Here is a 13698-nt window from a genome sequence, read left to right as displayed (position 1 = left end):
CCACAAACAACTTTGAGAAAAATAGCTATTGTTTATGGGGTGGAGGTTGAGGGAGAAAAATTGACTAGGACACAAGGTGAACTTTGTGGACTTCATTGTGAAGTGTCAGACATGGCTTCGTGGTAGAACTTGCATTGGTTAATCATCAGGTTGTGGCTTCGAGCCCCATCCCAGTGGCCTGTGTACATACTGAGAGAGTGCTGCATTGTCAGAGGTGCCAATTTCCAGGTGTGATGTTAAGGTGAGATTCCACTTTCTCTCTCAGGAGTGTGTGAAAGATGACAAGGCACAATTTGAAGAAGAACAGGGGAGTTCTCCTCGTGTCCTGGCTAATATATGTCCCCAACCAACATAACCTGTTTGTGGGACCATGTTTGCAAATAAGCTGTTCAGTTTCCTGACATTAGAAATGATGATGACATTTCTAAAATACCTCATTGGCTGTAAGTGGTTTGAGATATTCTGAAGACATGAAAGGTACTATATAAATGCAGCTTCTCTCTTTAAAGAATTTATTTTTATTATCATGTTGTACAGTTTCAACCCAAAATGTCAGACAAAACACCTATTACAGTCCCAATCTGACATTTCAGCTCCATTTTGAATAGTGTCATGGAATTTCTAGAGCTGAAACAGACAGGACGTCAGTTTAACAAATTACCCAGAGGACATCAACCCCAATAATATAACATTCCCCCAGTGTCTCCCGGGAATGTCAGCCTGGAGACTTGCTTAGTTCATGCAGCGGGCCTTGAACCCAGAGAGTTCTCTTAATGCTTTGCTGATTAACTCGATTCTGAAATTGGTGAATATCTGGTTTATGAGCAGGATGTAAAACTTACACCAGTCAAATGACCAAATACTCCCCTGGATGTAGTGGGTCCTGTATTTCTGGCAACATATGAATGATACCTGTGGGCTGTAACAGGGCAGGCTGAGTAGTGTGGATTCCAGTGTTAGATTGATGGTCTGGTGTTTTCGTTCAGTTATGGTCAGGGAGTCACTGAAACTTTATTCAATGCCCTCTAGTAAGGAGGGACCATGGCAAAGATAATTGCACAGTCTGTAGACAAAGTGATCTCAATGCGCCAAGTGACCCTGGCTCATTCCATAATCTCCTGCATTCTTACCCTAAAAATGTTTTTTTTAAAATCTGTGATCTTTCCCACTGGTCCCTGAATCAAAGTCTGAGATATTGTTCCAGAATTACCAGCTGCAGAATTCAACATGGATTCCACAGTTAACATTTTTACAGTCCAAACCACAAAGTTACCATCATCTCCTGTGGACTTGTATTCAATATTAATTCTTCTAACTTTCAATCACATTCTTATTCTTCAGTTTGTATTCTCACCTCAGTTTGCTTACAAAGGCAGATATTTACATATCCATCCTTGTATTGGTTATCATTTAAAGCACAGCTCTTACCCAATGACAATATATCATTCAACTGACTATTTTACAAAGATCTGATTGTCTTCCTATGTACTCCATTCTATTTGGTATTGGATTAACAAACCAGTCCAAGTTAGTTAGAATTGTGTTTTTTGTCTTTCAGAATCTTCCAGCAACTAGAAAAAGGTATGAACATGACAGAGGAAAACTATTCCCTCTGATGCGTGGGTCAATATCCAGAGGTCATACATTCAAAATCATTGGCAAAAGATTTAGAGGGGAGATGAGGAGAAATGTTTTCACTCGGAGAGTTGTTGGGATCTGGAATGCCCGACTTGAAAAGGTGGTGGAATCTGATTCCATAAATAATTTTAAAGGAGAGTGGACAGGTACTAGAGGATGAGGAACTTCCAGGGTTACGGACAATGTGGGACTAAGCACAATGGCTAAATAACCAGCTGCTGTGCTGTAAGATTCTATGACTATAATGTGTCTCACGGGTGTTCCTCTCTGGAGTTGAGCTAAGCGTTTGGTGAATGGAGAGGTTCTGAGATTGTGGCAAGAGTTGTACAAATTTAAATCTTTATTTTCTATTTTAAGTTGCAACCATTTCAAATGTGGAGCTCTTAACTTACAAAAAAAGACAGTCAGCTAGCACTCAGCAGGAGGATACGATAAAGGAATGAGTGAGTTTCTATGATCGTGTGGAATCAAAAGCGTTGACATTAGGATCAGGGATTGAATGTACAAATAATCCTGAAGAACGGTCCGGTGATAGATGAATGTTTTTCCCTTGTTCCTATTCTTATGTTTCTTGCCACAGTCTCGCTGGGGTTAGCTTTAGTCAGGGATTTCCTCACTTAACGCATGCTAGTAACCTTGTAATGACCGGTCACCATCTCACACAATCTAGATCGAAATGCACACTTTTAGCATCTCCAACATACTCTTTAATTACAGAGCTAACTGCAGTCCTCAAGACCCAGAGACTATCTCTGCTGTGATTAATGTGGGACACTATGTAGGGTCCTTACAGTACAAAGTCTGGAAGAAGATGCTGAACATTGTCAATACAGGTGTGTATTATAATGGCGATATATCATTATATAACAGTAATGTAATCCAGGTGTGTCCTTATATAATCAAGACTTATACTCCAATAGTAAACCATTCTATAAAATATATGCATGAGGCTTGTACCCTGTTGGACACAACATATAATTGCAGAATATTCTCTTAGAAATATTGTATACCTCTAGCTGGGAGAATGTGTTATTGTATAATATATTGAAAGAATCCATGGTGGTAATTCTCACCACTGCTTGGCCATAAACTGGGGGAATCAATCTCTGGCCTGTTAAAGAACTCACTCGATATTTACCTGGCCACTGTATCAAACTGAACCAGGCTGTTCACAATCTCACCTTTTTGGCTTATACCTCCATAATATCGCCTGACTCCTCCCCTTCCTCAGCCCATCTGCTGCTGAAACCCTCATCCAGGCTTTTTTCCCCTCCAGACTTGACTATTCCAAAGCTCTCCTGTTAGCATCCCACATTCTGCCTTCCATAAACCAGCTCGTCCTAAACTCTGCTACCTGTTTCTTAGCTCACACCAAGTCCCGATCACCTATCACCCCGTTCTCACTGACCTGTGTTGGCTCCCAGGCAAGCAATGCCTCAATTTTAAAATTCTCATCCTTGTTTTCAAATCCCTCCATGGCCTCACCCCTCCCTATCTCTGTAATCCCCTCCAGCCCCACAACCCTCCGAGATATCAGCGCTCCTCTAATTCTGGCCTCTTGAGCACCCCGATTTTAATCATTCCACCATTGGTGGCCGTGCCTTCAGCTGCCAAGGCCCCAAGCTCTGGATTACCCTCCCTATATCTCTCCCTTTTCTCTACCTCTCTTTCCTCCTTTAAGACACTCTTTAAAACCTACGTATTTGACCAAGCTTTTGGCCAAATGTGTTATATATCTTTCTTTGGCTCAGTGTCAATTTTAGTCTGATCACACTTCTGTGAAGCATCCTGACACCTTACACTTTGTTAAAGGTGCTATATAAATACAGTTGTTGTTCTTGAATTCAACAGAAATGGAATTGAGGCAGCTTCTATAACAGACAGGTGATTTGCTCCTCCAGATTACTGCCCAGACAGGTGAGAATGCCATCCTATAGCTCATTACCTGCACTTCAGGTGTGTACAGGTGCTATTAGATGCATACTTGTGCATGTGACCTGTGCAGTGCTCTTAGTTTACATGTGTTGCACATTGCAAAGATCGTACTTAACTTGTCATTTCCCATCTCTTCAGCCTCTGTGACTCTGGATCCGAACACTGCAGCCCCTTGGCTCTCTCTGTCTGAGGACCTGACAATTATGGGATACAGCCCAATCAAACAACAGCTACCAGACAACCCAGAGAGGTTTGACTCCTGTGTTTCTGTGCTGGGATCGGAGGGCTTCACTTCAGGAAGGCATCATTGGGATGTGGATGTGATGGGACAGAGCAGCTGGTGTTTGGGAGTAGCCAGGGAATCCATCAGAAGGAAAGGAATCATTAAAGTGGACCCGGAGAACGGATTCTGGGCCATTGGGCTGATGGATGGCAATGAATACTACGCATGCACTTCACCCTGGCGCACGGACCTTAGTATTAGTCCCAAGATCATCCGAGTTTACCTAGATTACAAAGGTGGAAAGGTGTCTTTTTATAACCTTGAAAACATGGCCCTACTCTACACCTTCACAGACACATTTACCGAGAAGCTCTATCCGTACTTCTGTCCGTACCTAGTCCTAGACACTAATAATCTTTCACTAATGAAAATCTATCCTCAGAAGGTGATTTTGCAGGATTAATATCATCAAACAGGAATCAATGAAAGGCTATCATCAAACCTTGCAACAGTTTCACTCAAACATTCTTTCTATAGCAAAACTGCTCCTACAATCACACTTATCGTAAAGAGGTATCATCTAACTCCACTGTCATTTTGCTCAAGTCTTTAATTCTCATTGAGACATCAAGGCTTGATTATTTTGATGTTAAGTATTTAATGTGAAGCCTACAAGCCAGCATTACATCACATGCATGATGCACCCACTGCACAGATTTTTCTCACACTGGTCTATAATAGTTTCCCATTGGCGTGTGACCAATTTTAACTCTCAATCCACTTGCCACGTTCCTTCAAGCAGGACCTCATGGCCTAATGATTATACATGAGGACTTTGCATTTGCTGCATCAAACTTGCTCCATCTATAAGTTGTCAATGAACTACCCTCCTAGCACCACTTACTAAAGTACCACAGCTCTACCAAAATCAAGCATTGTAATTCACATGTTGCCAATACTCAATCCACTTTCTCAATGCATATTGGCTCAATGGTCACACTCTCTGCTCTGAGTCACAACTTCATAGGTGCAAGCCTCATTCCAGAGACTTGAGCCCATAATCTAGGCTGACACTGTCAGTGTAGTACAGAGGAAGTGCAGCATTGTCAAAGGTGCCATCGCTTGGATGAGATGTGAAATCAAAGCCCCATCTGCCCTCTCAGGTGGATGTAAAAGAACAGGGGAGCTCTTGTGTGTATACACTTTAAGAGGTGTGCTACAATGTCATGTAAGAGCTATAATGTAGTACAGCATGTGATTCTGAGTGTTAATCAGTCTTGAAGAAACACTGTACAGTGAATATCTTGAGGTACTTGCTGCACTACCAATACTCAATAAAGAATACACAATATTGTCTTACTGATCCCATCTGGAGTGGTCAGTCTTTGTGAACAGCCTACACTAACACAGAGATTCAAGCAACATGCAACATGTTGGCAGCGGTGAGATTTGTGAAGACCCAACGATGTAACACATCGGCACCACTGGGTGTTTAGAAAAACTAGACATGTTACAAGCTGATAATGGTGTCAGGATTCTGAAGAGAACGTTTCTTTTCCTCTTCGAAGATCAGATCACATTTCAAGCCATTTTTCCTCCCAAGTCCACTCAGCAACCATCGGAATCTCCAACACCCGAATCTTTCCAGCCTTCGTACCTTCGAAGCAGTGCAGTCAGCGGCTGAGTTAGCTTCTTTTCACTGTGGGCTGTGAAGTCAGGTGGTTACTGACTCCTGTTGACTCAATTGACACAGGAAATCTGAGGTCAGTTTCTCACATTTGGAGCAACTTAAGAAGTCTGGGTGAGTGAACGTTATACAGAGGTAATAGATTCCATTACATTTGCGGGGAGCATCGGACGGTTTAGCACCATCACGGCAATGGGCTATCAGCATAGTTTTGATATGGGGAGTGTCGCAATCCGTTGGTGAACAGCGGAATGGGTGACAGTCAAGACACAGAACGGAGGAAAGTTTTTCATTGTTTCAGGGGCAGCAATCACTATTGCTATTTTTCGAGGGAAAATTGCTATTACAGCTTTGGGCCTTCGCATCAAATCCACCCTTCATGGATGGGGCTAAGCCAATTGTGAATTCGGCAACAGCGCAACAACCTCCAAGCCTGTTCAATTGTGGCATTACAACAAGTTCCACAGCAAGAGACAGCGCCAAAACCTCTAAATCAGTTCACCAGTGGAAATGCAATTTTGTTTCATTGCAAAAGACAGCACCACACCATCCAAGTGTGTTAAGAAGTGGTACTGCAAGTCTTTCTATTATTTTCCTTCATAGCTTATCTTTTCTTCTGTAGGTATAATGACACAGCATCATTGCTATCATGGCAACACTTTTTCCTGCTATTAGTTGGAAAGTCTGACCTGCTTTCAGAATTTCTTCTTTTCAAGCAGAGAGTCAAGTTTTGTTTCGATGACCTAGCCATTGATGATCCACAAAAGGAAGCAGTAAAGATTCGTATAGTCATTGGCAATGAAGATTACATTGTCTCAACACATCTGGTCCGAAAGATGAAGAACAGAAGGATCCTGCAAAGAGTTGGTCCACTCTAGAAGACTAATTACGCCTCAAGCTCAATTTTCGAGTACACTGACTTGAATTCATGTCTTTCAGACAACAGCATAGAGAATCCATAGACCAGTTTGTTAGTCATTGTTGTACCAAAGGCCAAGAATGTGATTCTACTGACTCTAAACTGGCAGATTACATCACTGAATGTGTGATTGCATCTGCACTGATGGAGCTCTACCAAAAGGATCGTTTGGACAAACCCAAAGAGTACATGGTTGACGTCTTATTGAGGAATGGCCGCAAATTTGAGTCCATCATCGCAGATCAGCAAAGCCTTCAATCTCCACAGGTGCATTGAATAGGGATTCCAAATCCAATACACCATGCACAAGGTGTAGGCTTTTGCATTCACCTAAAGACTGTCCATGCAAAGCATGCGGAGACAGAGGTCAGTGAAAACAACAATGTCATAAAGCCAAGACAGACACTATGGGCAAGAGTCCTGAGTACAAACAATCGACCTGCAGGATATCTTCACGCCCTGACAAGCTTCGTAACTTTCCATCATGACACAACTGGTTCATCCACAAAAATGCGGGTAACACTAACACTACTGATCCTGAAGATCAGAACACAAGCACAAGTGAGCAGGCAGAACAGACATCCCATGTCATCAATGTTACCGAACACATTGATTCCGTTACTCCACTAGAAGCATTTGCATCCATTCATATTTCCTGTCCAGGCAAAGTAGGCACACATTTGCTCTTGGCAGAAGTGGACATTGGTGCCAGTGCAAACATTTTACCCTGACGCATCCTAAAACACATGTATCCGGGTCAATGGCATTCTGAGATACCTGTGACCAACACTCAGCTAACTGCTTACAATGGGTCCCCAATCCCATGTCTTGGATCCATTACCATTAAGTGCTATTATAATGATTCCAATTGGATACCCGAACTTTTCTATATTGTTCAAACAACTGGACCTGCTATTGCTGGACTGTGAACATGCAATGACCGAGCTCTGATTACCATCCATGCACGTGCTATCTCTTTCCAGTCCTCAGACAGTGACTAGAAGCAGCCTTGCAACAAAGGAGTGCAATATGGATGTGATTTCCCTGCTTTTCCAATTCTGCCCGTCTTGCGTTTTCAAGATTCCTGAGGGTGAGAATGAGAATGAGCCTGTTACATCCGACATTCAGCACCTCCAGTGCCAACTGTATCCAGTGCATGAAGTTAGAGATCTTCTTCCAGAACACCGCAGGAAAATGAAAGAAATGCATGGCAATCACACTGGGAGTGAACTTCCCAAATTAACTATTGGCCCATAAGTTACCATCCAAAACCCAATCACTGGTATACTCAATTCTGCAACAATATCCAAAGTTCAACCAATTACGAAGTAACTGCACCTGCTGGTGCTACACTGCATCATAACGGAGGTCAAATCAGAGATGTTCATAATTCCAAGTCCATGGAAGACTCCATTGCAACTTGTACAAGATCAAAACTATATCTCGGGCAGATTCTACACAATCTTCTTGCATGACATCCAATTCACAAACATCTGTTCCAGTATCTGAGAACTGCTATGAGAATAGAAAGTGCTGGAAATACTCAGCAGGTCTGGCAGCATCTGTGGAGAGAGAAACAGAGTTAACATTTCAAATCTGCAACCCTTCAGACCTGAAACATTGGCCGAAATTTTACGGTGGGCGGACAGGAGCCAGCCTCCGATGTAAAGGTTGGTGGTGAACCCACTTCCACCTCACCTGGGGATCCGTTCCGTATTTTACGGGTCCCTAGGCTTTAATTGTTCTGAGGCAGGACTTTCACCCGCTCGAGGGAGGAAGTCCCACCTCATTGAGCTGTCGGCCAATCAGCAGGCTGGCAGTTCTTAGTCCCAGTAGCGCCACTAGGAGCAGTGGCCACTGCTGGGACTGCAGCCCAGCCAAAGATAAAAGACATGGAGCAGGAAAGACAGGTAGGTTTTGGTTGCCTCACCGGGGGTAATCAATTGTGCCGCGGCAAGGCAAGGGTGGTTGGTTGTGGGGACGGGGGTGCGTGTTGGGTGCTGGGGGTGGTTGGGGTAGCGGGGGCGGCCCTCCATCTGGCACCCTATGCCCAATGAGCACGGCCGCCCCCTCAGGACGATCACAGCTGCCTGGTTTTCCCAGGCGGCTTTTCCCAGCTCCAGGATGTCCGCTTGCCACGTGTAACATCCGTGTGGAGGCAGGTGAAGGCTGTTAAGTGGCCACTTAAGGGCTTTGATTGGCCTGGGGCGAGCGGGCCGTTTTTCGCCCCACCTCTGCCCTACGTAGAGTGGAGCGGAGACGGGAGCGGGTCGGGAAAGCCTCCCAGAGCCTCCCGCTCTATTTCACACCACACCTCCCCTCCCCCCACCACCACCACCATCCGGCTCATTGAGGTGGTGTAAATTCCAGCCATTAACTCTGTTTCACTCTCCACAGATGCTGCCAGACCTGCTGAGTATTTCCAGCACTTTCTGTTCTCATTTCAGAGTTCCAGCATCCGCAGTGTTTTGCTTTTATTATCTGAGAACTGCTACCCTGTTTCGCAATGTGGCAGAGTTTTTAAACCACCTTTACATTTTCACAATTGATGTTCTTGCATATTCTTATTGTTTTTTTTATTATCTCCTAATACTTTCTTGTGCCTGTATATAGTTAACTTCTACTCACCTAAAGGAGATGTTTAAATTTGTAAATATGTTCTTCATCTTTTCCTTTTGGAAAAAGGGGGATGTTGTCTGTGTACACCTTTAGGAGGTGTGGTTACAAGACCACCTTAGTCATGTAAGAGCTACGATATAACACACCACCTGACTCTGGGTGTTTAGCATTCTTGAAGAAACGCTTGTAGAGTGAACATTTCAGTGTGTAGCTGCTCTTTCAGTACTCAATAAAGAACCCACTAGATTACATTACTGATCCCATCAGGAGTGGCAGTCTTTGTGTACAGTCTATAGTAACAGAGAGTACAAGGAACACGCAACAGTTCTCACAATGTTCTGGACAATATTTATCCTGCAATCATCACCAAAAAACAGGTAATCCAGTCATTGTCTCATTTCAGTTAGTGGGATCTTGCTGTGTGCAAATTAGCTGCTGCATTTCCTACATTACAACAGTGACTACACTTCATAAGTATTTCATTGACTGTGAAGCACTTTGGGACATCCTGAGATTGGAGAAGAGTTTTCTCGAAATACAATTTCTTTCTTTGCATTAATAAGCTCCCTTCTAAATGTGAATATTGACACTGGACCCACTGCCTCTCAGTGTCAGAAATGCACGACCTGGGTTGAATTTTATTCGGGCACCGCCGCGGCCCCTTACAACTCAGCGCGGTGCGCGCATTCAGTGGCTGCCGAGGAGCCCCCGCAATAGTTCGCTCGGGGGCTCATTTAAATAGAGGGGGCAGAGCAGCTGCCACCGATGACGTAAGGGGACCCCAACAATTGCATCTGCGCCATTTTTAAAGGGCTTCAAGCCCTTCTGTAACATTTTAAAATTTAAAGGTCCCAATCTCCAGGAAATGAAAATAAATTTAAATTTCAATTCTAAATCCCATCTCCCACATCGCAATAGGTAATTTATATATTAATTGCCCTCTCCCCCCAATAATAAACTTTTATTAGTATCCATCTGGTTCACCAATGTCCTTTAGGGAAGGAAATCTGCTGTCCTTACCCGGTCTGGCCTACATGTGACTCCAGACCCACAGCAATGTGGTTAACTCTTAACTGCCCTCTGAAATGGCCTAGCAAGACACTCAGTTAAAGGACAATTAGGGATGGGCAATAAATGATGCCCTAGTCAGTGATGCCCACATCCCACAAACGAATAAAAAAAAACCTTTCCCCCCCGAAATTAGTTCCCTATGATCCTCAACCCCTTCCCACCATCCCCACACCCAATTAAAATTGATTTCCCCACTCCTCCACCCCTCCCATCCTGAAAATCCTATTGCTTCCCCCCTCCCCACCAGGTTCTCGACCGGAACTCCGTGCGGAGTTCCGAAGGCGTGCGGGGAATGAACAGCGGCCGTAATATCGGAGTGGGACGGACACTGCCTGCAGGTAGGTTAATTTGAATTTCATTAGGCCTCATTTTAATATGGAGATGAAGGGCCCGCCACCTGGCGGCAGGGGGGTGGGGGGCCGCACAGAGGACCCACCGCCACCGGTATTATGCAGCAGGCCCTTCTCGACGTTACAGGTCGAGGCGGGCCTCTCCCCGCAGCATTTTCCTGGCCCCGTGCCACGACCCGCAGCATCGAGGGGCCAGTAAAATGCAGCCCTCTGTTTGCGACTGCCTGTGTACTAAAGCCTGGCTTGGGTATAAAATAAAAACCCAACCCGGGCCCAAGCCGACCACAGCCAACCCGAACCCAACCCAAGCCCGAGTCCTTTAATTATTTTTCGCGCCTGACACGTCCCGAAAATATCAAAGATGTTATTAATACAGAGCAATAAAGTCGCATCAAAACGTAGGTTAAAAAGAAAACAATACAAAACAAAACCCGACCACAGCCAACCTGAGCCCGACCCGACCAGAGCTGGAATGCTGGACACAGAGTATAGACCCAACCCGAACCCAACTCGAACCCGACACATGTGGTCCGGTTTGAGTCAGGTCACCAGGCTTTACTGTGCACTACTGCCTGTGCACTACCACCTGTGCACTACTACCTGTGCACTATCTGCGTCCTACTACCTGTGCACTGCTATCTGTGCACTATCTGCATGCTACTGCCTGTGCACTACCTGTGCACTACTGCCTGTGCACTACCATCTGTGCACTATCTGCATCCTACTACCTGTGCACTACTACCTGTGCACTATCTGCATGCTACTGCCTGTGCACTACTGCCTGTGCACTACCTGCATGCTACTGCCTGTGCACTACCTGTGCACTACTGCCTGTGCACTACCTGCAAGCTACTGCCTGTGCACTACCTGTGCACTACCTATATGCTACTGCCTGTGCGCTGCCTGTGCACTACTGCCTGTACAATACCTGCGTGCTACTGCCTGTGCACTACCTGTGCACTACCTGTGCATTACTGCCTGTGCACTACCTATGCACTACTGCCTGTGCACTAGGTGTGTACTACCTCTGCACTACTGCCTGTGCACTACCTGTGCACTACTGCCTGTGCACTACCGGCGTGCTACTACCTTTTCACTACCTTTGCACAACTACCTTTGCACTACTGCCTGTGCACTACCTGTGCACTACTGCCTGGGCACTACCTGTGCACTACTGCCTGGGCACTACTAGCTGTGCACTACTGCCTGTGCACTACCTGCGTGCTACTGCCTGTGCACTACCTGTGTGCTACTGCCTGTGCACTACTACCTTGCACTACTGCCTGTGCACTACTGTCTCTGCACTACTGTCTCTGCTCAATGTCCCTCTACAGGATGTCATTGGAATACAATGGTGTATTGAAGAGACTTAGCAGTTGGCAGGAAAAAAGACAGAAGCGCAAGGGGAGAGCCAACTGTGTAACAGCCCCGACAAACAAATTTTTCTGCAGCACCTGTGGAAGAGTCTGTCACCCTAGAATTGGCCTTTATAGCCACTCCAGGCGCTGCTTCACAAACCACTGACCACCTCCAGGCGCTTACCCATTGTCTCTGGAGACAGGGAGGCCAAAGAGGAGAAGAGTTGATCCATCAGCAAAGCTTTATAAATAGCTTAAATAGAATGACAGAAATTTACAGCACAGAAGGAAGCCATTGGTCCATTCTGCCTGTGCTGGTTCTGTGGAAGTGCTCCCCAATCAGTTCCATTTACCTAACCTTTCCTGAAGACTCTACTAGATGTTTTCTTTTTCAAACACGCATCCCCTTCCTCTTTAAAAGGGTTTCTGCTTTCAGCAATGCTCGGGCATTCCATGTCCCCACAATTCCACGCTTAAATATGTTCTCCGAACCTCTTCCCCTGCTATGGTAATAATGATATTAAATTTATGTTCCCTCTTTACCAAATCATTAACCAGTATCAATAGTTTCTCTCAATTTACCTAATCAGAACCCATCAAAATTTACCTTTTTCTGTTCTGATGAAAAGAGCCCATTTCTCTGGTCTCTCACCTTCACCTTTCACCTTCATCAGTTTGCTTTCCACCCTCTCCAAGGTCCTTCCTGAAGTAAGGCACCCAAAACTGGACACAACATAATATAACTGGAGGGGTGACACAGTGGCGCAGTGGTTAGCACCGCAGCCTCACAGCTCCAGTGACCGGGGTTCAATTCTGGGTACTGCCTGTGTGGAGTTTGCAAGTTCTCCCTGTGACCGCATGGGTTTCCGCCGGGTGCTCCAGTTTCCTCCCACAGCCAAAGACTTGCAGGTTGATAGGTTAATTGGCCGTTGTAAATTGCCCCTAGTCTAGGTAGGTGGTAGGAGAATGGTGGGGATGTGGTAGGGGATATGGATTAATGTAGGATTATTAAAATGGGTGGTTGATGGTCAGCACAGACTCAGTGGGCCAAAGGGCCTGTTTCAGTGCTGTATCTCTCTATAACTATGACTCTAATATTGTAACTGTGGTCTAACCAATGATTTATCTGACTTCAGAGCTACTTCTTTGAGTTTGTACCCTCTGCCCCATTTATAAAATGTTTGAGTAGAACATTCTCAACTGGTATATATTATATTATATATTATATTACATATTGAATTATATTATATATAATATTGAATTATATTATATATTATATTGGATTATATTATATATATTATCTTTCTGATTTGGTCATTTGGAAGAAATCGGTATTTGCTAATGTGAGACACCTGCTGGCAGAGTGAGGAAATGCAAATGATTATATCAGGGGAACAGGAGGCCATTCAGCCCTCCAGCCTGTTCAGCAATTCAGTCAGATCATGGCTGATCTGTATCTCAACTCCATTTACCCAACTCGCCTGTGTATCCTTGATAGCCTTACCCAACAAAAATCTATCAAGCTCAGCACAAAATAAAAGTACTGTGGATGCGAAACCCTGAAATAAAAAGAGTCCACCAGCATGAGCCCAAGCTTCAAGTGACCTGCCACTTTAATTCTCCAGCTTGCTCTCACACTGACATCTCAGTCCTCGGCCTACTGCAGTGTTCCAATGAAGCTTAATGCAAGCTTGAGGAACAGCACTTCATTAAAACATCTTAAGAATTAGGAGCAGGAGTAGGCCATTCGGCCCCTCAAGACTGCTCTGCCATTCAATAAGATCATGACTGATCTATTGTGGTCTTAACTCCACTTTCTTGCCTGTTGCCCGTAAGCCATAAACCCTTGTGGGTCAAAAGTCTGTCTAACTCGGCCTTGAATATATTCAATGACCCAG

General features: G+C 44.7%; 1 protein-coding gene across 1 annotated transcript; it reads left to right on the top strand.

Moving 5' to 3' along the window:
- The first annotated feature begins 370 nt into the window (after positions 1-370).
- Positions 371-9270, top strand: LOC137376738 (zinc-binding protein A33-like). The gene is made up of 4 exons (XM_068045715.1): positions 371-443; positions 1342-1396; positions 1559-1581; positions 3712-9270. The coding sequence occupies exons 1-4, from the start codon at positions 371-373 to the stop codon at positions 4257-4259; spliced, it is 699 nt and encodes a 232-aa protein (XP_067901816.1). The 3' UTR covers positions 4260-9270.
- Positions 9271-13698: the final 4428 nt, after the last annotated feature.

This window comes from Heterodontus francisci, chromosome 13 (assembly GCF_036365525.1).
Source record: "Heterodontus francisci isolate sHetFra1 chromosome 13, sHetFra1.hap1, whole genome shotgun sequence".
NCBI classification, from domain to species: domain Eukaryota; kingdom Metazoa; phylum Chordata; class Chondrichthyes; order Heterodontiformes; family Heterodontidae; genus Heterodontus; species Heterodontus francisci.
This window is presented reverse-complemented; position numbering and strand designations above follow the sequence as displayed.